Raw genomic sequence first — 23,417 nt, forward strand, 5'->3', positions numbered from 1 at the left:
GTTGTTACATGGCTATAAAGAAAATGTCAGTGTACAATATGTTAATACACAGGTTCAGTAGGACAAAATGTTTATGTGCTGCTACAATTAAGATTTATTTGCTACAATAATAAGGGTTCACATTTACACATTTAGAAAGTGATTGATTGATGCGGAGTGCTCAATATGTGTAGAGGGCAAATCAATACAGGGTAATATGTGAAAACCGAACCTATACATTTCAAAATGTCACAATTTGATTTGCCATCACTGCACCAATGCATTCACATAGCTAGGCTTAGGGGCTCTGAAGCCTATTTGATATGAACGACTTATCACGTTAGGTTTGCATGCATTACTTCAAATGACAAAATCCTCCTCCCCCACTGAACATTAAGGACAGCTTGAGTGATGGCCATTTCTTTAAGAATCAAATCAAATTATTTCAAGCCCCTTTGCCTTCACTCTGCTGTCATAATATTAGTGATGCGTCACTGTGTTACATGTATAAAAGCTGACTATACGACTACACGCTTTAGTCAATTATGACTGATGGACACTATTATTCTCTCTTCCCCCACCTCAGAACTCCATCATAAATCTCTATGAATGCCATAGGCATAGGCAAGACTGACTGTCTCTGACATTTGTGAGAAGCCGACTAATCTATCATTGAAACAGTGCAGGAATGCTAGCCCGCTAGCCCTGCCTGATTAATCCGGTTTCTACCTAGGTAAACCTGGCCAAGGTCTGGGGCAGCAGACATTTATTTAAGACTCGAAGCAGAGATGACACAAAACATAAGAGTTGTCCCATCATGCAGGTTTATGCTCCTCTTAGGAGAGTTATTATCAACAACTTCCATCAGACTGTTAAAAAAATAAATCCTAAACCAGTGGCTAATGTTTGTGGACACCAATTGGTACCTCTGCTTACAGAAACCTATAGTGCTGTGAAGGGCAACATGTGAGGCCTAACATTCAAGTCTACTGCTGTTGTACTGCCCATCCTCTGAACCATGGCCTGTAATTCCCCAGTACTCACTCTTTGGATTGGATCCCATTGGCTCTGGTGGCGTGGTAGTGACTCAGGCCTTTGTGGGTCTCCACGGATACCCAGCCTCCTAACTCATCCAGGATAACCCCTGCATGGACGGCAGCCTTACACAGCACAGACGTCTGAAACAACAGAGAGATATAATATATTACACATACAGAACTGAGGTCTGAAACCACAGAGACCACAGGTGTGATATAGAGACAGACAAACACATCATAGAGGTCTGAAACAAGAGACAGATATGCTATAACACAGACAGACACAGCTCAGATAACAACCAGGGCTAAACACARAGAAGGTGGGAGAAGTGTAAAACTCCAGACACTCTTGTAATGGAAGTCTGAGCTAGCCAAACTGTGTGTGGTGCTACCACTCAGACATTAAAAAAAACATTTCATCAAGAGAGTGTGGGCCATGAAATACATACATAAAACTTGGACTTTCAACAAAAGTGAATGAGCTTGGACTACTGCTTCCATCAGTGCACCATTCCTCTCATGTCTGAGGTTCCCTTCAACGTGGCACATAGGAGAGCAATGCAGCTCCCCGTCATTCATCTGTGTCAGCAGTGGGAGCGCAGGCATCTCATCCCAAATTAAAAAGGCAATCTCGTGACATGGAGCCACAGTAGACGCTAATCTAATATAAGCCCCATGCATTCTCAATCACATCACACTTAATTTACACGTGGGAAAAAAATGCACATTGTGATTGCATTCAGGGTCGATATTTACAGTAATTGCAGCTGTAGCAGGAATGTCAAACATACTTCTCTGTGGTGCGTTACTTAGGAAAGCAGTACTTTGTCACTTAACATTCAGTACCTTTGGAATAGCTAGATGCCTACCTCTCAGAGATCGCCCCACCCTGCTGCTGAAATGAAGGGCTGGGACAGGTTAAAAGGAGCTCTTTGATGGATAACAGGCATTTCCTCCACAAGACAACGTGAAATGCCTTACAATTAACATGGCAATCACTGGAGTGCTGTAAAAATGAACCGTAGCTCTGCCGATAAAATTTTCCATAAAGTCCATCAAGGATCTATTGAAACAAGCACTCAAACACTAATATAGGTGAAAAATGTATTTCTGAAAACGTATTGTTGTTCAAACATGATAAAAAAGACAGAAAGAAATATAAATATATAATCTAACTTCAACATGGAGACAAGGTGAAAGCTCAGTGTTAAAATCAGTTACGGCTCATTTCAGCCTGCAGCTATTTCCTCCCTGTCCCTGTAAAAAGCCTGGCTGGTCTGGTGACTAGGTGTTATAGGTGAGCACTATTCTCCTCTGAGTGGGGGGGGGGGGCGGGGAGGAGGGGGAGATGCTGCCTCGACAGCGCCATGGTACAGATCGGGGGCCAGTGGCTGGGGCCCTGAGGAGCTGCTTTACAGAGGCCTGGCTGTCGCTTATCTGGACTAACAGCTGCTCTTGGGTCAGATTTAACTGTCTCATTATTATTACTCTGATCATTTATACACTGCCGGGTTGGCCGACTACCACACCGTAAACACATTGAACTCTGCCCTGCCTGTCTGTCAGCCGGTGGAGCAGATGGATAGGCTCTGGTAGTTTGTATATGATATCATGGCCCCAGTCAGAGTTATGGCTAGAGACTAATCATGGACTGTTGCTGGAGCAGGGCTGGGTTCAAGGCTGGTGCTACTGCTACTAGTAGGAGCGTATTAGACTAGATAATGGCTTGACTACATCAGCCAAAGACCGTCTGGTTCTAACTGAGATTGTCCATGTATCCTGCCTCTGTTAACCTCCTTGTTTAAACCTCTGCGGACTATTTAATTTTAGGGGTGTGGAATACTACAGAGTAGGAGAGGAACTATCAAAATGTCACTTACTTCCCTGCTGTCACTTACTTCCCTGCTGTCACTTACTTCCCTGCTGTTATTTCCCAAGGGTCATAAGCACTAACTAAGTAGACCTTTCAACCAACAAAATATGTTGCTAAATTATTAATTCACTTAGTGCTTATTAACACTGAATTATGACATATGGTATGATAACCACATTAATTACAGATAAACAGTGTATAAAATACATAGCCACAATGTGTAGAGGTCTTGTATGGTTATAATAAATACACTCTGAGGAACCATTAATGCCATACGTGTTGGTCTAAATGCTAATGAGTGTGTCTATTGAATGGGTGCAGTGGACAGATAAACACCTTCTGTTCCACAGGCATCATCTCCTCATAATCTAGGCCCTCCACCAAACCCTCCCTATACAATAGCCTACGCGGACTAATCAATCGCTCTGGCCCAGTCTCTCCCAAATGGCACCCTATTCCCTATATAGTGCACTACTTTTAACCAGATCCCTATGGGCCCTGTTCAAAAGTAGTGCATTATAAAGGGAATAGGGTGCCATTTGGGATGCACACCAAGCCCTCGACGCACGCCAAGCCCTCGACGCTCATCCTTCTTCCCAGCAGACGGTTGGGAAGTTCTCTGTTGTTGTGCTCCTCCAGGCCTATTGTTGTGGGGCTGGGGCTCCCTGCTTGGCTTCCTAAGCCTGGAGCTGTCTGTCACACTGACCGCCTGGACGGTGGGCGGCCGCTCAATAGCCCCAATCAAACCCCAGAGAGAGCAAAACCTCAGGAGGCTTGGAAAGTCCCTGGTCTGGAAAGCCCCTCTCTTTTTAGATACTGAAACCCATGCAGGGCTGGCCAGGGTAGCAGAGCCAGAGGACCAATGGGATCGACCCATCCAGGTGACCCACATGAAATGCATCCTGAGCCCCATAGAGAGGAGGACTAGTATAACTACAGTTCTGGAGTATTTTGGTGAATACAGTGACCAGAATCTTCTCACAGAGCTTAGTCTATATGTGTGTTTGGCTGTTCACCTCAGAGTGTTAGACATCTTATGGTATTACACGTTAGCTACTATTTCCAGGTATTACAATGAAACAGCCTTACAAAGAGAGGTAGACATCTCTAGCTCTAACTATGTGTAATGAGCCCAAAGCATTCTACAGTACACAAGCCCTAAGACAAAGCAGATCGAGTTACACACAAACACCAGGTTTTACAGTTGCCTTGCCCCTGTGGTTTGGCTGCCCTGTGATGCAACCTAACAGCAAAGTCCAGCTCTGCTGCTGAGTAAAAATGCACCACAGTTACATAAACAGATGACCCATCCAATATACCTCCACAACCACTTTATGTGTGTTCCACAGCAGCAGCCAGACAAAAGCACCAGCAACGACTGGTTAGCCTGGGGACAACTTCTCCTGTCCAGCTTCTGGTGTGTCTGTTTCTGCGCCTAACAAGGGCCCATTCAGACCTACTACAACTCGAAGCACCTTTGGGCTGAGGTGCTCCAAGTGGTGCCTCAGAACAGTCGTGTTCCTCTGACAGAAGACAGGACAATGTAATCAAGGGTAAACAAACAAGTGCTTGGCTGGCTGCTTCAGGGGACTAGAACCTGTTAGGACAGAACTGCTGCCAAGGCTTCCAACAACACAACGATGCCTCGTAAATACCTACTCTGCAAACCAACATCTGTGGTTAAAAACTTTCCCCAGGGGGGAGGCAGTGATCAAACAGCATTTCTGTCCTCTTTATAAACCTGGAAAAAAGCCAGAGAATAGGCTACCTTTGAGAAGGACTAGACTTTTACTTACATGCCTGTAACCCTGGGAAATGTCCCCGGATATGTCGCCTGCCACTGCTTTGCATCCTGCCGGACAGTACTTCCTGTGGGGGTAGACAACAATAAAACACACTTGTTGACAACACATTGGCCCCATCCTGTCAATTTCACCAGATGGACACGGTTCAGTGGAGTGGTAAGTAATCTCTTCACACCAGAGACGGTCTCTGCTTACACCATCAACATTACTACACTCTAATGGGACAAAATGGACTTAATGGAGAAGTATAAGACACTTGAATCTAAATTGTATATATACAGTTTACATACACCTTAGCCAATTACATTTAAACTCAGTTTTAACAATTCCTGACATTTAATCCAAGTAAAAATGCCCCGTCTTAGGTGAGTTAGGATCACCACTTTATTTAAGAATGTGAAATGTCAGAATAATAGTAGAGAGAATGATTTATTTCAGCTTTTATTTCTTTCATCACATTCCCAGTGGGTCAGAAGTTCACATACACTCAATTAGTATTTGGTAGCATTGCCTTTAAACTGTTTAACTTTGGTCAAACGTTTCGGGTAGCCTTCCACAAGCTTCCCACAATAAGTTGGGTAAATTTTGTCCCATTCCTCCTGACAGAGCTGGTGTAACTGAGTCAGGTGTGTAGGCCTCCTCGCTCGCACACGCTTTTTCAGTTCTGTCCACAAATTTTCTATAGGATTGGGGTCAGGGCTTTGTGATGACCACTCCAATACCAGCTTTGGAAGTATGCTTGTGTCAGAGTCGTGTGTATAGGTGGCAGGGAAGTCAGGCGCAGGAGAGTTAAACGGAGTGTAAATGGAGACTTTTAATAAATATCCACTTAACATGCTCCAAACACGAAAATGTACATACATAAAATAAACATGGGTACGAGGACCCGTCGCGCACCTATACACAAGAAACAACACTTGACATAARACAATCTCTGACAAAGACATGAGGGGAAACAGAGGGTTAAATACACAAGAGGTAATGGATGGGATTGAAAACAGGTGTGTGGGAAGACAAGACAAAACCAATGGAAAATGAAAAATGGATCGATGATGGCTAGAAGACCGGTGACGTCGATCGCCGAACACCGCCCGAACAAGGAGAGGCAACGACTTCGGCAGAAGTTGTGACAGCTTGGGGTCTTTGTCCATTTGGAAGACCCATTTGCGACCAAGTTTTAACTTCATGACGGATGTCTTGAGATGTTACTTCAATATATCCACATCATTTTCCTTCACATGATGCCATCTATTTTGTGAAGTCCACCCAGTCCCTCCTGCAGCAAAGCAACCCCACAACCTGATGCTGCCACCCCCGTGCTTCACGGTTGGGATGGTGTTCTTCGGCTTGCAAGCATCCCCCTTTTTCCTCCAAACATAATGATGGTCATTATGGTCAAACAGTTATTTTTATGTTTCATCAGACCAGAGGACATTTCTCCAAAAGGTACGATCTTTGTCCACATGTGCAGTTGCAAACCATAATCTGTCTTTTTAATGGCGGTTTTGGAGCAGTGGCTTCTTCCTTGCTGAGCGGCCTTTCAGAATATGTCGATATAGGACTTGCCAAAACTGTAGTTTGTTAACAAGAAATGTGTGAAGTGGTTGAAAAACAAGTTTTAATAACTCCAACCTAAGTGTATGTAAACTTCCGACTTCAACTGTATATATCAGAATATTGAGGAAATGCGATAATTGACTAGCTGAGGGATAACAAGGGGTAATATTTTTCATTAAGGCCCATAATCAATCTAGGAATCTATTGCCATTACAGTTAATCAAGGACTCAAAGCAAGACATTTGACTTGTCTCAGACACACAGCCACATACGAAACAACCTTACCTGTATTTTAAGTCTGAGAAATGGCTGCCTTTATCCAAACATGTGAGCAAATCTGAGGGGAGAAAACAGGGGAGGAGCCGAGAGACAATGAGGGGAGAAAATACCATGTGACCAGTAGTAGAGCAGACAGAGGAAACCAGCCCTGTGGAGCAGAAAGGACCACAACAACAGGATGTAGACCCTGCTTCCTTCACTCCCTCTGGGATGAACATTAATGTCACACTCGCACAGACACACACACACACGCACAGACACACACACGCACCGCACACAGTCATTGCTCTTAGTGATCAACTACATGATGTTTTGGTCAACAACATCTTAATGGTGCAAACAGGCATAACCACCAAAACCAGTTTGTAAACTCCTGGAATATCCTGGATCATCACATACACAGCGTGACTGTGTGTCATTCAATATGGTCTGACTTACAGCAGTCAATGCTGTGTTTGATAATGCTGCATGTAGAAACAGCCCCAACCCTTCTGGGTTTACCCTAAGGAGAGGACAGGACAGGACAGGCAAGTGGTGGCACGTGGCACAGCTGATTGATTAACCAGTAGCACTGACTGTCCTCAGTGGAAAGAGAAGGTCAACCAAAGGACCGCACAGAAAAACACACATGTAGAATTCAGACAACGGTGTATTCTTATCAAGATCATTGTTTTGGCATGAAACAGCTTTGAATCATTAGTTTAGGTGTAGATCTAGAGAGAGAGAGGCTCAAACCTCTGTGGTCCCCTGAGGAGTAGGAGAACAGGAACCCTCGGCCCGAGATGTGGCGCCCGCTGCGGAACTGGACGATGACCTCATTGGAGTCCGTGTGTACCTCTCTGGGGTAGGACTTCAGGCTGCCACAGAAGGTCCCATACACTGCAACAGGAGAGATGGACATAGGTTTATCATAACCACCATTCATCTGCATTTTGACAGCAATATGAACTCATTTCATATTCCAAATGACCAACACAAGATGGTGCGACCATATCTGAGGTCAGAGAGGTGGGAGAGGCAGACAGGTTCTGACCTGCCATCTACACGGTCCCCCCTACCCACCACCCCACAGGGGCTGTTTGTCCCTCCAGGTCTCCCTGACAAGGCTCTCTATTTTCAGCCCCAACAACCCAAACCACATGTCATCTGAACTGCTCTTCCTCTCTATCACACACAKGAGGAAAAAATGCTTCCCTTTTGTCAGCGACAGGAATCTCACTGTAAATAATTTGCAGGGCAGACAAAGGGAGGGGGAGAGAGAGAGAGACACCCAAACCCAGCACAGTGCCCAGGGCCCTTTCCAAAGACCGGGTCTCAGCCAGGCAGCCCGTGCTGGTTATGTTTGGTCTCAATGGCCTGTGTGGCTTTGCTTCACCTGACGACCATGATGAATCATGAGGCCTCCACCAGTCAGCTCCATGGCAACCACATCCTCTGGGTGGAAATCACTATATCCACTCCATCACTGAACTACACGTCAACAACACTGAGGGATTTCATGATGAACAAATAATTACATTCCCCAGCCCTATTGCCCTACGGAACATTTGAAGGGTCATATAAGGAGTTTCAAAGAAGTGTGAAAATACAACTTTCAAGGTATGACCGGGAATGGGATACTGTAAATATCACTAATTCCTATGGATATTTATGAGCAAAACATGTGAAACCTGGTCAATGATGGAATACTTTCACCAGGAATCTGTTGAGGAGAGAAGCCAAGGTGTTTCACCACTGAGGTTTCAAAGGGCCTCTGACACCCTGGCCTCTGTACTGGTAACCTCAGCTGTGGGTGGGTTGCAAAGTGGGCATGATGATCATTCACTACAGCATGATGGATATAGCAGCTCAACACTACCCTCAGCCCATATCCTGCTCTTCACACCAGCCTCCCTCCAGCCTAGTAATTCTTACTCAGAGTAGCAGTGGCAGGCTGGAGGAGAGACATCCTGCTATAGTGCTGCATGACAAATGCTTTCTGTGTGGTCCTACGCGCTGCTAACATGGAGAAAACCCAAGACGTCTCATTACTTGTCAGAAATACTATGACTAAAGGGGGTCAGAACTAGAGGTCGTCCGATTATGATTTTTCCAACGCCGATACCGATACCGATTATTGGAAACCAAAAAAAGCTGATGCCGATTAAATCGGCCGATTTTTAAAATKTATTTATTTATTTATTTGTAATAATGACAAATACAACAATACTGAATGAACACTTTTATTTTAACTTAATATAATACATCAATCAAATCAATTTAGCCTTAAATAAATAATGAAACATGTTCAATTTGGTTTAAATAATGCAAAAACAAAGTGTTGGAGAAGAAAGTAAAAGTGCAATATGTGCCATGTAAAAAAGCTAACGTTTAAGTTCCTTGCCCAGAACATGAGAACATATGAAAGCTGGTGGTTCCTTTTAACATGAGTCTTCAATATTCCCAGGTAAAAAGTTTTAGGTTGTAGTTATTATAGGACTATTACTCTCTATACCATTTGTATTTCATATACCTTTGACTATTGGATGTTCTTATAGGCACTTTAGTATTGCCAGTGTAACAGTATAGCTTCCGTCCCTCTCCTCACCCCTACCTGGGCTCGAACCAGGAACACATCGACAACAGCCACCCTCAAGGCATCGTTACCCATCGCTCCACAAAAGCAGCGGGGGAACAACTACTCCAAGTCTCAGAGCGAGTGACGTTTGAAACGCTATTAGCACGCACCCCGCTAACTAGCTAGCCATTTCACATCGGTTACACCAGCCTAATCTCGGGAGTTGATAGGCTTGAAGTCATAAACAGTGCAATGCTTAAAGCACAGCGAAGAGCTGCTGGCAAATGCCCGAAAGTGCTGTTTGAATGAATGCTTACGAGCCTGCTGCTGCCTACCACAGCTCAGTCAGACTGCTCTATCAAATATCAAATCATAGACTTAATTATAACATAATAACTCACAGAAAAACGAGCCTTAGGTCATTAATATGGTCAAATCCAGAAACTATCATTTTGAAAATAAAACGTTCATTCTTTCAGTGAAATACGGAACCGTTCCATATTTTATCTAACGGGTGGCATCCATAAGTCTAAATATTCCTGCTACATTGCACAACCTTCAATGTTATGTCATAATTACGTAAAATTCTGGAAAATTAGTTTGCAACGAGCCAGGTGGCCCAAACTGTTGCGTATACCCTGACTCTGCGTGCAATGAACGCAAGAGAAGTGACACAATTTCCCTTGTTTAATATTGCCTGCTAACAGGAATTTCTTTTAACTAAATATGCAGGATTAAAAATATATACTTCTATATATTGATTTTAAGAAAGGCATTGATGTTTATGGTTAGGTACATTCGTGCAACGGTTATGCTTTTTCGCAAATGCGCTTTTGTTAAATCATCCCCCGTTTGGCGAAGTTGGCTGTCTTTGTTAGGAAGAAATAGTCTTCACAGTTCGCAACGAACCAGGCGACCCAAACTGCTGCATATACCCTGACTCTGTTGCACAGAACGCAAGAAAAGTGACACAATTTCCCTAGTTAAAAGAAATTCATGTTAGCAGGCAATATTAACTAAATATGCAGGTTTAAAAATATATACTTGTGTATTGATTTTAAGAAAGGTGTTGATGTTTATGGTTTATGGTTTTTTGCGGATGCGCTTGTTAAATCACCCGTTTGGCGAAGTAGGCTGTGATTCAATGATAAATTAAGAGGCACCGCATTGATTATATGCAATGCAGGACAAGCTAGATAAACTAGTAATATCATCAACCATGTGTAGTTAACTAGTGACTTTGTTAAGATTGATTGTTTTTTAAAAGATAMATTTAATGCTAGCTAGCACCTTACCGTGGCTCCTTGCTGCACTCGCATAACAGGTAGTCAGCCTGACACGCAGTCTCCTCGTGGAATGCAATGTAATCGGCCATGATTGGTGCCCAAAAATGCTGATTGTTCTGAAAACTTGAAATCGGCCCTAATTAATCAGCCATTCCGATTAATCGGTCAACCTCTAGTCAGAACCTGGTAATATCAGGATGTAGGATGGGACATAAACCTAACACATTCAATGACAAATTTCTCTGAAAAAAACATCACCAAATTCACTGGGAATACATTTCATAGGATGAAGAAACAATAGTCCAAGCCGCAGGTCCATACTACTTGTCAGACACAGAGAACTAATACTATATACTCGTTAGGTGGGATTGGGGGGGGGGGTCGTTAAAATATTATATGAATCCTAGAAATTAAAATTATCAATTTAGATGCAATCAATTAGTTTAATTTCTCAAAGATAAAATAATATTAGAAACAAAATAATGTTGCAGGAATGCTAATCTTATCTGTTTCTAACAACAGAAAGGATTTCAGAACAATCTGATATGGTTGGTGTTGAAATCCTTTCTTGTGCTTTTTGATGTCACAAGGATCTGTACACAAATACTGGAAGCTGAAAATGTCCCAGTTCTTACATTGCCTGCATACTCACCAGACATGTCACCCATTGAGCATGTTTGGGTGGCTCTGGATCGACGTGTACGAAAGCATGTTCCAGTTCCCGCCAATATGCAGCAACTACGCACAGTCATTGAAGAGGAGTTGGACAACATTATACAGGCCGGGCCTCCCGAGTGGCGCAGTGGTCTAAGGCATGGCACCGCAGTGCTAGCTGTGCCACTAGAGATTCTGGGTTCGAGTCCAGGTTCTGTTGCAGCCAGCCGCGACTGGGAGACCCATGGGGCGGTGCACAATTGTCCCAGTGTCATCCGGTTTAGGGGAGGGTTTGGCCGGCAGGGATGTCCTTGTCGCGCACTAGCAACTGCTGTGGTGGGCCGGGCACAGTGCACGCTGACACGGTCGCCAGGTGTATGGTGTTTCCACCGACACATTGGTGCGGCTGGCTTCCGGGTTAAGTGGGCATTGTGTCAAGAAGCAGTGCGGCTTGGTTGGGTTGTGTTTCAGAGTACGCATGGCTCTCAACCTTCGCCTCTCCCGAGTCTGTACGGGAGTTGCAGCGATGAGACAAGACTGTAACTACCAATTGGAAACCACGAAATTGGGGAGAGGGGGGTAACAAATAAATAAATTATGAAAAAAATACAAAAACAAAAAGATACATTACACAGGTCACAATCAGCACCCTGATCAACTTTATGCAAAGGAGATGTATCGCGCTGTATGAGGCATATGGTAGTCACACCAGATACGGACTGGTTTTCTGATCCACGCCCATATTCTTTTTAAGGTATCTGTGACCAACAGATGCATATCTGTATTCCCAGTCATGTGAAATCCATAGATTAGGGCCTAATTAATTTATTACAATTGACTGATTTCCTTATATAAACTGTAACTCAGTAAAATCTTTGACATTTTTACATTTATATTTTTGTTCAGTATACATCAAGCTTGTGACTCTACAAAATTGTTGGATGCATTTGCTGTTAGTTTTGGTTGTGTTTCAGATTATTTTGTGCCCAATAGAAATATTGTAAATAATGTATTGTGTCGTTTTGGAATCACTTGTATTGTAAATAAGAATATAATATATTTCTAAACACATCTACATTAAATGTGGATGCTACCATGATTACCAATAATCGTGAATACTAAACTTTTTACAGCTAGTGAATTTGTCCCAATACTTTTGGTCCCCTAAAATACTATGTACAAAAAATGCTGTAAATGGTTTACCCAATATGGATGAAAATACCAAAGTTCTGGAGTACAGAGACAAAACAACAATGTCGTTCTGTTGGCTTGGATGTCCTCAGACCATCAGGATCACCCACAACTTCCTCTTTGTGTGAGGCTATTCTCAAGTACAACAAAGACATCCGCCCTCTCCTCCGGCTCTTTATATATAAAAAAATACCCCAGAAGAAACACTGTCCTTGTCTCAGTGAATAGGGAAGCTCAGTCTGACATGTGCTTTTCATCTGTGGAGAAGGAATGTTATGAAGACTGTGGTCTGTGCAGCACCACCGCTAGCTAGGTCACACTTTCATCACCACATAGAACCAGAGAGACAATAGCCAAGGCCAAGATGGCTGACTCAGACTCACCATGCTCGCCTCCGTAGACACCCTTGAGGACCTTAACGTAGTCCAACTGGCAATCCTGTGCCTCCACGTCCAGGTCTCCGAACCTGAGGACCAGGCTGTTGCCCTCTGGCACGCGGATCTTCCACTCGCACCAGGTGTTGTTGGGGTAGGTTCCCGGGTAGTTCTTAGAGGAGAGGACACCACTCTCTGGGCCCAGCATGGAGTGGCCACAACCGTCATCTGGACAAAACCATAGGAGAGAAGTCAAGTTAGATCAGAAGAAGTTCCGTCTCCATTTTGGTGTTGTATTTCTGTTACATTTTTTAAGACTAGTTAAACCATGATATGAGGAACACACGTGATGGTGGAGTTAGGTGGAGAAAAACACGAACTCTCTCAAACTGGAAGGCAAATAAGAACATTCACCATTCAAGGCTCAACTTTCACTCCACAAACACGCCAAACAACCTCACCAGTAAATGAGACATATTGTTCAGTTTGCTAGCTAGCCAACATGACTAATTTTACTAAGCTAACAGTTTGAAATGAATCAAGGAAAGCAGCAGGTCTACATAGAGAATGTGCCAGTACATATGAAAGGAATCACTTGTGTTAAGTAGACATTGAGGGAGGGAGACAAGTCAAGACAAGCAAAACAAAAGACACTGTACACATTGCATTGTGTCAGACAAATACAAGCTCTGATGACAGCTATTGGAAGGCAGTCTTAATTACATCAAAGTGAGTAAAAATTTGCCAATGTCTCAATGAGTGGACATCTTCTCAAACAGACAAGTCAAAACAAATAGGAGTTACTTCACAGAAATACCTGGCTGATGTATTTCTGCTTAAGAATGCAGACACAGCAAAGCAAAAAAAGCACAACCTCCAAGAAAGGCAATGCTCGATCTCTCTCTAGAGATTCCCATTGGGTGGCACGAGAGGTGGGGTGTCTGTCTGAGATGCTCAGCTGCTTGGGCTAGGCCAACTCCAGGCTCTTTCAGAAGGTGTGGGGCTTCCCTTTCGTGTGTGTGTGGTGTGTCAGTGGCTCCCACGCCTCGGGCCTAGCTCAGCACCCTGGTGACACGGTGGACACTGTTTACAGAGAGGTTAATCCACTGTCCCCCTGGGTGTGGCATTAACACTTGTGACAGCACTAACAGGCCTGCAAGGGCTTCATGGCAGCTGTGGCCCACAGAGACCAGTCACCGGGACTGCTTCACACAGACCTAGGCCCTGTCCCTCTAATCCCTAGAGACTTCATGTAGATGTGAAATTATTAGCAATATTTATTAACAATATGGTGAAAAATCTACCTAGCTTATCATAGGGCAAAGTTGCGCTACTATCACGTCTTATGCTTACACCTATCCCCAATGCATCGTACCTATTCAATTTATTTCAGATCTAGCCAACATGAAGTGCCTAGCAGGTTGGGGCTTGGAGGTAGGGGCTAGTGTTTGGACTGGGCCCTTGAATTTAGATGTATGTAGAACAGAAACACATAGTCCAGACATCAATGGCAGGATCTGTGCAGTGCTGGATCATTTCACACAGGCCTAAAACATGCATGAAATAACACTGGTTTCTGGATAAGGATCTCTACAGGATCTCTCTTCTTTCCAAGGACGGTAAATCACATTTCATGGAAAAACATTTAAAGAAAATGAGTTGGCCTGTGGACAAATGAATGAGGCTATTAAAAAACACATGATGGCAGCTTTGACTTGACTGGCCAGTCCACAGCCATGCAGCGATGGTTACGTCAGCGTCACACACTGGGCAGGCACACACAGTGGCCTTTGTGGTCCAAGGCTGGACTCAGTCCAGATGTGAGGCTGGGCAGACACCACAGCGGGACCGAAAAATGTAAACAAGATGCAGCTACCCACCTGGGGGCAAGCACAGGAGCGGTGGCATCGTCACACAACGGTAAAGTAGGAGAAGGTCAGAGTGGGCCCTTTAAGATCCCCTCAAGAGCCTTTTTGAGTAGTGGTTTGTTTGGAACAATAAAAATCCAGGCTCAGCCCACATGCACTTTAAATACCTACTGTACAACAAAATGTTTACATGACAGCGTCCCCAGCAGATAGACCTACTAAGACATTGTTTTGTTTATATATATCTTCAATGACCTAGACATTTATCTGATCCTCTCAGATATGGGCTCATGTGTTGGAGGTTTCAGTCAGATTTCACTTATTGCCTTTTTTTTGTTCCTTGAGATTCCTCATTCATAGCAAGGTTGCATTTCTCTCTATGCAGTGCACATACTTCACTGGAGTAAAACCTTTATGCATCCTTATTTCACTTCAGTCAAACTGATATACACCAGCAAACTCATGCATTGATTTTTACTAACAGAGAATATAATTATGCTATTTAAATTTTAAATGCCAGTGCATCTCTCATCGTCTCTCCTGAACACCTGGCTGACTCCTGCCCTCGGGACAAACATGAAATATTCACTTCACACACTCAGAGGGGGGGCTGTGGAAGCAGATGCAATGTAACAGGCAGGGAGGCTCACCATACAGTAATACCAGGTAGAGGGGCTCTGTCAGACTACAATGTGCATTGGACTAAAACTGTTCACTGCATGGATCCACACAAGGATCCCAAAGGCAGCCAGTGGGAGAGCTTTGGCTGAGTCTCCTAAACTGCTAAGGCATGCGTGGCGCTGTAGGGCATTGTTCAGCAGCCAGTGGTGACTCCTTGGTACTGAGAGACAATACCACAGGAGCACAGGCACAAAAGGATGGCACTGCTCCATTGTCATTATAATGCACCGTATCCTACTATGAGCCTATCAGGCTAAATAATACAAAATCGAGCCATGCCGCCCATTAGTGTGGTGATACAGGAGGATGATCAATCACACAACTATTATAGTTTCAGCTCCAGTACCTCCTATTTGGCTGTTTTATCACTGGTGAAAGTCACCTATCTTCTTAGGGATTGTTAAATTACATTTGGCATGTAGCCTATGTAAGCCTACAGGCTTAATGGTTAACCATTGAACTAAGGACTACTATACTTACTTTCAATATTCCCCTTCTAAGATAATACAGCTCAGAGAGTTAATAACCCTTTATGTGTCATGTGTTTAAGGCACCGTCTGGTGTGCTTTCAACACATGGCACACCAAAGTCTAGTAAAATGTCAAACTATCGGTGCCATGCTGAATTAAAGAATATTCCGTTTCCATCGAATATAAAGTAGCGAGACCTGTTACCTAAAATCTGTTGTAATTTAAAAAAATAAGTTATGGGTAATCGTGTAAATCGCTGTTGCTTTAACGACGGTTAGTTTACTTACCGAGTTTTTCGCCAAACGCGGAAAGTATAGTCCAAACGACAAAGAATAAATTAAGTTTCTCCTTTCCCAACATCTCAGATTTTATCCAAAGTAACGCAACGAAATCGCATATGGAGACACATTTGTCTCGTCTTCATGGGATAATTTTCTTTAGGAAGGTTTGCTGTAAATCAAAGGATCCCGATTCGCTTCTTGCGCTTCTATCCTGCCTGTATCTCCACAGTAGATTCCTTGAATGAACTCTTCCGTGTTTCATCCACAGGCGGCACCCAGTGCTCAGGTCGACCAACCAGTCTGACAGCCACGGTGTCGTTGGGGAGAGGACTATATTTGTTTAGCAGCCAAGACAGGCAAGAGGCAACACTTGATCAAAATAATTGTTCAACTGCACACCCCTGCTGAAAGATAGGCCTATGATCTTTTATACTAACTCAAATCAGCCAAATAGGAGGTACTGAGAACTCAGACTAAAATAGAACCAGTTCAAACATTACTCCTTGAAACTGTCTGAGCTGTTTTATCTTAGAAGGGGAATATTGAAAGTAAGTATAGTAGTCCTTAGTTCAATGGTTAACCATTAAGCCTGTAGGCTTACATAGGCTACATGCCAAATGTAATTTAACAATCCCTAAGAAGATAGGTGACTTTCACCAGTGATAAAACAGCCAAATAGGAGGTACTAGTAGGCCTACTTCATACAGGCCTACTATTCTGTAATAAATTGCAATGCTATTGGTCATTGGCTATTCTAGCTATTTATTTAATGACACCTACTCATTGAAGGGTTTTTCTTTATTTTGACTATTTTCTACATTGTAGAATAATAGTGAAGACATCAAAACTATTAAATAACTTATATGGAATCATGTTATAACCCAAAAAATATTTTATATTTTATATTTGAGATTCTTCAAAGTAGCCACCCTTTGCCTTGATGACAGCTTTGCACACGCTTGGCATTCTCTCAACCAGCTTCATGAGGTAGTCACCTGGAATGCTTTTCAATTAACAGGTGTGCCTTGTTAAAAGTTCATTTGTGGACTTTCCTGCCTTCTTAATGCGTTTGAGCCAATCAGTTGTGTTGTGACAAGGTAGGGGTGGTATACAGAAGATAGCCCTATTTGGTAAAAGACCAAGTCCATATTATGGCAAGAACGGCTCAAATAAGCAAAGAGAAACGACAGTCCATCATTACTTTAAGACATGAAGAAGGTCAGTCAATGATTTTCCTTCGCTCTGCCTGTCCAACTTATCCCACACCATCACAATTGAGTTGAGGTCGGGTGATTGTGGAAGCCAGGTCATTTGATGCAGTACTCCATCATTCTCCTTCTTGGTCAAATAGCCCTTACACAGCTTGGAGGTGTGTTGGGTCGTTGTCCTGTTGAAAAATAAATTATAGTCCCACTAAGCGCAAACCATATGGGATGGCGCATCGCTGCAGAATGCTGTGGTAGCCATGATGGTTAATTGTGCCTTTAATTCTAAATAAATCACAGACAGTGTCACCAGCAAAGCACCATCATACCTCCTCCGTGCTTCGTGGTGGGAACCACACATACGGAGATCATCCGTTCACCTACTCTGCATCTCACAAAGACACAGCGTTTGCAACCAAAATCTCCCCTAACCCGGACGCCACCGCCCTATGGGACTCCCAGTCACGGCCGATTGTGAGTGACGCCTCAAGTCTGTAGTCTGTAGTGACGCCTCAAGCACTGCGATGCAGTGCCTTAGACCGCTGCGCCACTCGGGAGGCCCACTGAGGTATATTTCAAACCAAATAATTTTTGTCTTTTAGTCAAGTAGTATTTTACTGGGTGACTTTCACTTTTACTTGAGTTATTTTCTATTAATAAGGTACCTTTACTTTTACTCAAGTATTGCAATTGAGTAATTTTTCAACCACTGCTAATGCCTGCCCATACCATAACCCCACCGCCACCATGGGGCACTCTGTTCAAAACACTGACATCAGCAAACCGCTCGGTCACATGATGTCATACATGCTGTCTGCCATCTGCCCAGTACAGTTGAAAGCAGGATTCATCCATGCAGAGCACACTTCTCCAGTGTGCCAGTGGTTATTGAAGGTGAGCATTTGCCCACTGAAGTTGGTTACAACGCCGAGCTGCAGTCAGGTCAAGACACTGGTGAGGACTACGAGCATACAGATGAACTTCCCTGAGATGGTTTCTGACAGTTTTTGCAGAAGGTCTACAGTTGTGTAAACCCACAGTTTCATCAGCTGCCTGGGTGGCTGGTCTCAGACGATCCCGCAGGTGAAGAAGCCTGATGTGGAGGTCCTGGGCTGGAGTGGTTACACGTGGTCTGCACATGGTCTGCGTTTTTGAGACCGGTTGGATGTACTGCCAAATTCTCTAAAACAACATTGGAGGTGGCTTATGGTAGAGAAATTAACATTCAATTATCTGGCAACAGCTCTGGTGGACATTCCTGCAGTCAGCATGCCAATTGCACGCTCCCTCAACTAGAGACATCTGTGGCATTGTGTTGTGTGACAAAACTCCACATTTTTGTGGCCTTTTATTGTCCCCAGCACAAGGTGCACCTGTGTAATGAGGATGCTGTTTAATCAGCTTCTTAATATACCACATCTGTCACGTGTGTTATCTTGGCAACGGAGAAATGCTCACTAACAGTGCGTATTAAACATTTCTGGGAACTTTTATGTCAATGAATTATGGGACCAACACGACATGTTAGGTTTATATTTTTGTGCAGTATATGTGAAAGACATGCACCTAGTGTACAAAACATTAAGAACACCTGCTCTTTTCATGCCATAGATTGACAAGGTAAAGCTATGATAGATGAAGGGGAGGAGACAGGTTAAAGAAGGATTTTTGAGCCTTAAGACAATTGAGACATGGTTTGTGTATGTGTGCCGTTCAGAGGGTGAATGTGGTAAGATCATAAAATGGAAGTGCCTTTGAACGGTGCATGTTAGTAGGTGCCAGGCGCACCAGTTTGAGTGTGTCAAGAACTGCAACTAGTTTCTTACACTCAACAGTTTCCTGTGTGTATCTAGAATGGTCCACCACCCAAAGGTCATCCAGCCAACTTGACACAACTGTGGGAAGCATTGGGGTCAACATGGGCCAGCATCCCTGTAAAATTCTTTCGACACGCTTTCGCGGGGGGATTGCAACTCAGTATTAGGAAGGTGTTCTTAATGTTTTGTATATAATGGGTTGATTAGATCATGTTAATATGAAGTTTAACTTTTCAAATAATGTCACACATTGTTTTCTCTCACACTCATGGAGTTCAAATACCCTTATGCATGCTTCTCTTTTGCCCTGTCTCTGTAAGTCTTTATCCAGACATTCAAATGTCATTTTGATTGACTGTTGTTGGGGCCGTTTTAGGGAAATCCATTTTTTTAAATTCCTTGTTTATAGAAAAATGTGACTAGAACATTTGTTATTGGTGGATGAACAGCGTAGCTGACGGTTATTGATAATGATAATTAAACAAAGATCTACTTTACTGTAAGGGCCATCTCCAAATTGTCCCCCTGCTGCTCTCTTGCCAAAGACAGAGCAGTTATACACTGTCAAACAGTCACAGTGCTGTTCTCTCAGGGGAGATGATGAGTGACTGTGGGAGCTCCCCTATCCTTGTTACAGGGCCTGCTGCTAGCTGCAACAAACCCGTCGACACGTCTACATCTGAGCTCCATTAGACACTGCCTCTATTACATGGGCTCCTATCACATATCATATCACAATAAATTATGAGACAAAACACTTCTGCCATAGACTGACCAGGGAATCCATACACTTTTATGGTTTTGATAATGGAAAATGCAGCTGGGGATTAGGCTTACTACCTGGTATAGATCACATCAAGCAGAGTAAATCACTAGCTGGCTAGAACTAAGTGCGGGGACCAAAGGCACATAAAGTGTTATAGTGACATGATTATGCAGTAATGAGTTAAAACGGGAGGAAGTATCCAGATAGACAGACTCATAAGGACAGACTGTCTTAATGCTGTGGACCATCGTTTGTTAGTCATATATTTAATCCCCTTGATGTACTTTTTCTMAATTTTTCTCCTTTTTTACTTTGATTATTAAACAGCAAGGAATCTTACAGATTGTGCTTTAATGTTTATCTTTGGTCCATAAATTGAATAGTGGAACTATATCTCATCCTAGTGGAGTTTCTGTGCACTACATGTTAGGCAAACTTCAAAAATTGTAGGCACAGGAGAGACATGAGAGGTTAGTTATATTTGGGAGAGATGCAGAGTGATCTACAGCAAATATTTCATTCTGTTGATGTTCCTATTACAGAACTGAGTCTGAAAATGGTTTGAGGTTATTTTGAGGTCACTCTGAAGTATGTGACTTTCTGTGCTGAAGGCAGAGAAAGCATCGACTTCCTTTTTTTACACAACTATTTCACGTGTCACCCATTACACTTGCTGTGCAAAGCAACCACACTTCTGAAAGCACTCTGGAAATTCACTGTCTGTAATTGATTGAATCACTGACTTTGGATAAAATAATCGTCTAAATGGCCCGCTATGTTGAAACAAATATGGATAGAATATAGCAGCCTGCAGATGGCGATGTTGATTGGGAAGGGATCTCTTCCTCTTTTTTCTATACAGGGAATAACACCCATTTCAATGGCGACTACTCTTGTCTCAGTGCTTATTACCTACACATTATATTGAACCTAAATGAGGTATGACCCCCAAGGTGAGAAACAATTTTCAATAAAAGAAAAGGGAGGAGCCTGAACAAATAGCACAGTCGTTGGTTGCCACTGGAACAGACTCAATAGATTATGGCTGTAATTTACAGTAGCCTACATTTCATGAAAGTCCATAAGGCTGGTTACTCTCCTTTGTCCTCAGAAAGTTTACATTTTATTTTCAAATGACATTTTATTTTCAAATGACATTGACCTACAGTTTTCAGTAAATGTGTTCACAGGGGACAGGCAAGATCTTGTCTGGATTATTTTCAACTATTTGTCAGTAGTGTAACTTGGTGAAAACTATAGTAAGGGCCAGATAAAGTAAATATCAAGGCACAAGGCGAGACCCAGATGCATACACTGAAGGCAGATGGTTGGAGTCTTACAATGTTTATTAATCCAAAGGGGTAGGCAAGAGAATGGTCGGGGACAGGCAAAAGGTCAAAACCAGATCAGAGTCCAGGGGGTACAGTGGCAGACAAGCTCGTGGTCAAGGCAGGCAGAATGATCAGGCAGGCATGTACAAAGTCCAGAAACAGGTAAGGGTCAAAACAGGAGGACTAGAAAAAGGAGAATGCAAAAAGCAGGAGAACGGAAAACCGCTGGTTGACTTGGAAACATACAAGACAAACTGGCGACACCTGGAGGGGGTGGAGACAATCACAAGGACAAGTGAAACAGATCATGGCGTGACAGTAAAAGGATTGACCATAACAGGGTTAACGCTTTCATCTTAAATCAGCCATAATATGTTCCAAACGCAGCATCATATGATGCAAAATGCATCATATGAAGATGATGTCTATATTTTGAAAGTTACATATCTTAAAAACTTGAGTGCTGACAAGGAAAACATTTTTGGGACTATGTCAACAATGGACTAATGAAACAAATACCAAAATGTAGATTTTGGGTGGAGTTTTCCGACTCATTTCCCTGACCAACCCACCTAAGTGTAGGCTATCTTAACCCAGCTAGCACATAACGTTCTGAGAACCATATGCTTCTTAGAGCTTGGTGAGAGCTTGGTTGTCCTATGGTTATTTTGCATACAACCTTCCCACAACATTCAGGGAATGGTGCACACTACCCAGCTAGCGCATAATGTTCTGAGAACCATATGTTTCAATGCTATGGGAATTTCAGTACTTCAGTGTAACGTTTTCTACAGGTTTCCTCAATGTTCCATTCAATGGCATGTTCTCAGAACGTTCCGAGAATGTTAAGAAACAACGTAAAAATTAACAGCTTTGAGAAAGAAAAAAAAACATTCCATGCTAGCTCCATCCTGGTGACGCAGTGGACTAATTCCATGGATAGAGAACAGAAGATCGCTTTGAATCTCCCTGACGCCATGCCACAATGAAAAAAGAAATGCGTATGCAGGTTTAATTCCCCCCCACTGAACATATTCATATACCTGCTCATATTGCACTTAATGCTAATCAGACAGTATGTTGTAGAGCCATTGTCGATAAGTGAAGGCAATGATTTTCCATTACTGATGATCTATACAGTGTATTTTCATGTACAAGGAGAAAACTAAGAGGAACTCAAAGATGATTTACTAGATTATATCCCTGCAATTACAGCTGAATGGTTCTCAATATGCACCAAGCTTGCAGCATATTCACCATTATCCCAAAACTATTGCCAGCTGAAAGCAGATTGCAATAACTAAATCAAATTACCATCAATAAAATAAAAATAATTACGATAATAATGTCTAGATGGTTATGGTTATGTTTCATGCACCAACAGCTTTGGTGAAGATTTATCTTATAGTCCTTGTCATACTGTGCCTGTTTTCTCTTTCGTTAGATTGAATCAAGGCTGGTTATCTTTCCACATGTGAGATTTTTTTTACACATCTTGAGCATTCTATCATGCATTCTTAATGTTATGACTGAGAGCAGAAATGGTGGGTGAAATTAAGCACTATGAATGAAGAAATTGCATTTGATTTCGCTATTCTAACTCTAGATTTAGGGGTCTTCATATGCCTTGTTTAAACTGAATAGAATTTGAGAGAATACACACGTCCATGTTGTTGTAGTTTTTAAAGTTCAAGGGCACCAATGTCTGTCCTATAACGACAAAAGTACAATAGTACTTTTTCCAAGGTTTCATTAGAAAGGTGAGGGCACCTCACTATTCAAGGCTTGTGCTAAATCAATATCCCATTTTCAGACCACAATTTAAAGTGTCTCTCTTTTAATGAAAAGAAGGGTTTAGGCTTTCTTTGCAATGGTCTCGCTCAAGGTTCCATTTCATTTTTATAATACAAAAGCCAAAACACTTTTTAATGTTAATTCCACAACACAATTATAGTTGTATCCAATGGTCTGCTATTTTATTTGTTTGGAGAGGAGTTTAATTTTGTTTTTATATCCACCAGTTAAGAAAATGGTTAACCTGTTCAGTTGTTTTTCAGCTGTGAAGTTGTTTACAAATCTAATTTCTTCACATACATTTTGACCCTAAAATTTCAGAGGTTCTTGTTACTGTGCATACTCATCATGCATTATTTTATGTAATATTTTTGACATTCACAATTTTCCCACATGAAAAACATGAATAGGCCTACATTCGATAAAAAAATCATGTATAGACTTTTTAATATCAAAACACACTTGAAACTGTTACAATGTCTGCTTTCCATATAATTCATGTAGGAATGATGAAACGTTGAGAACCTACAGTATAGTTTACTGAATGTCCTTGACTTGCTGGTACCATTGAAAATGTGTGTCCTCCATATTTTTACACTAGGCTGCGCTGTT

At 42.5% G+C, this 23,417-nt stretch overlaps 1 protein-coding gene across 1 annotated transcript in view; it reads right to left on the reverse strand.

Annotated features, from left to right (window-relative positions):
* LOC111954350 (discoidin, CUB and LCCL domain-containing protein 1-like) overlaps positions 1-16,068 on the reverse strand; it is a 38,478-nt gene extending 22,410 nt beyond the window's left edge. The window contains exons 1-6 of the mRNA XM_023974016.3: positions 15,899-16,068; positions 12,602-12,820; positions 7,266-7,409; positions 6,537-6,588; positions 4,686-4,758; positions 1,024-1,157 (exon numbers count right to left, since the gene is read on the reverse strand). Of these exons, the coding sequence (XP_023829784.1) occupies positions 1,024-1,157; positions 4,686-4,758; positions 6,537-6,588; positions 7,266-7,409; positions 12,602-12,820; positions 15,899-15,971 (695 nt within the window). The 5' untranslated portion in view covers positions 15,972-16,068. The remainder of the gene's footprint in view (positions 1-1,023; positions 1,158-4,685; positions 4,759-6,536; positions 6,589-7,265; positions 7,410-12,601; positions 12,821-15,898) is intronic.
* Between the last annotated feature and the right edge of the window lie 7,349 nt (positions 16,069-23,417).

The sequence above is a fragment of the Salvelinus sp. IW2-2015 genome, linkage group LG28 (assembly GCF_002910315.2).
Source record: "Salvelinus sp. IW2-2015 linkage group LG28, ASM291031v2, whole genome shotgun sequence".
NCBI lineage: Eukaryota > Metazoa > Chordata > Actinopteri > Salmoniformes > Salmonidae > Salvelinus > Salvelinus sp. IW2-2015.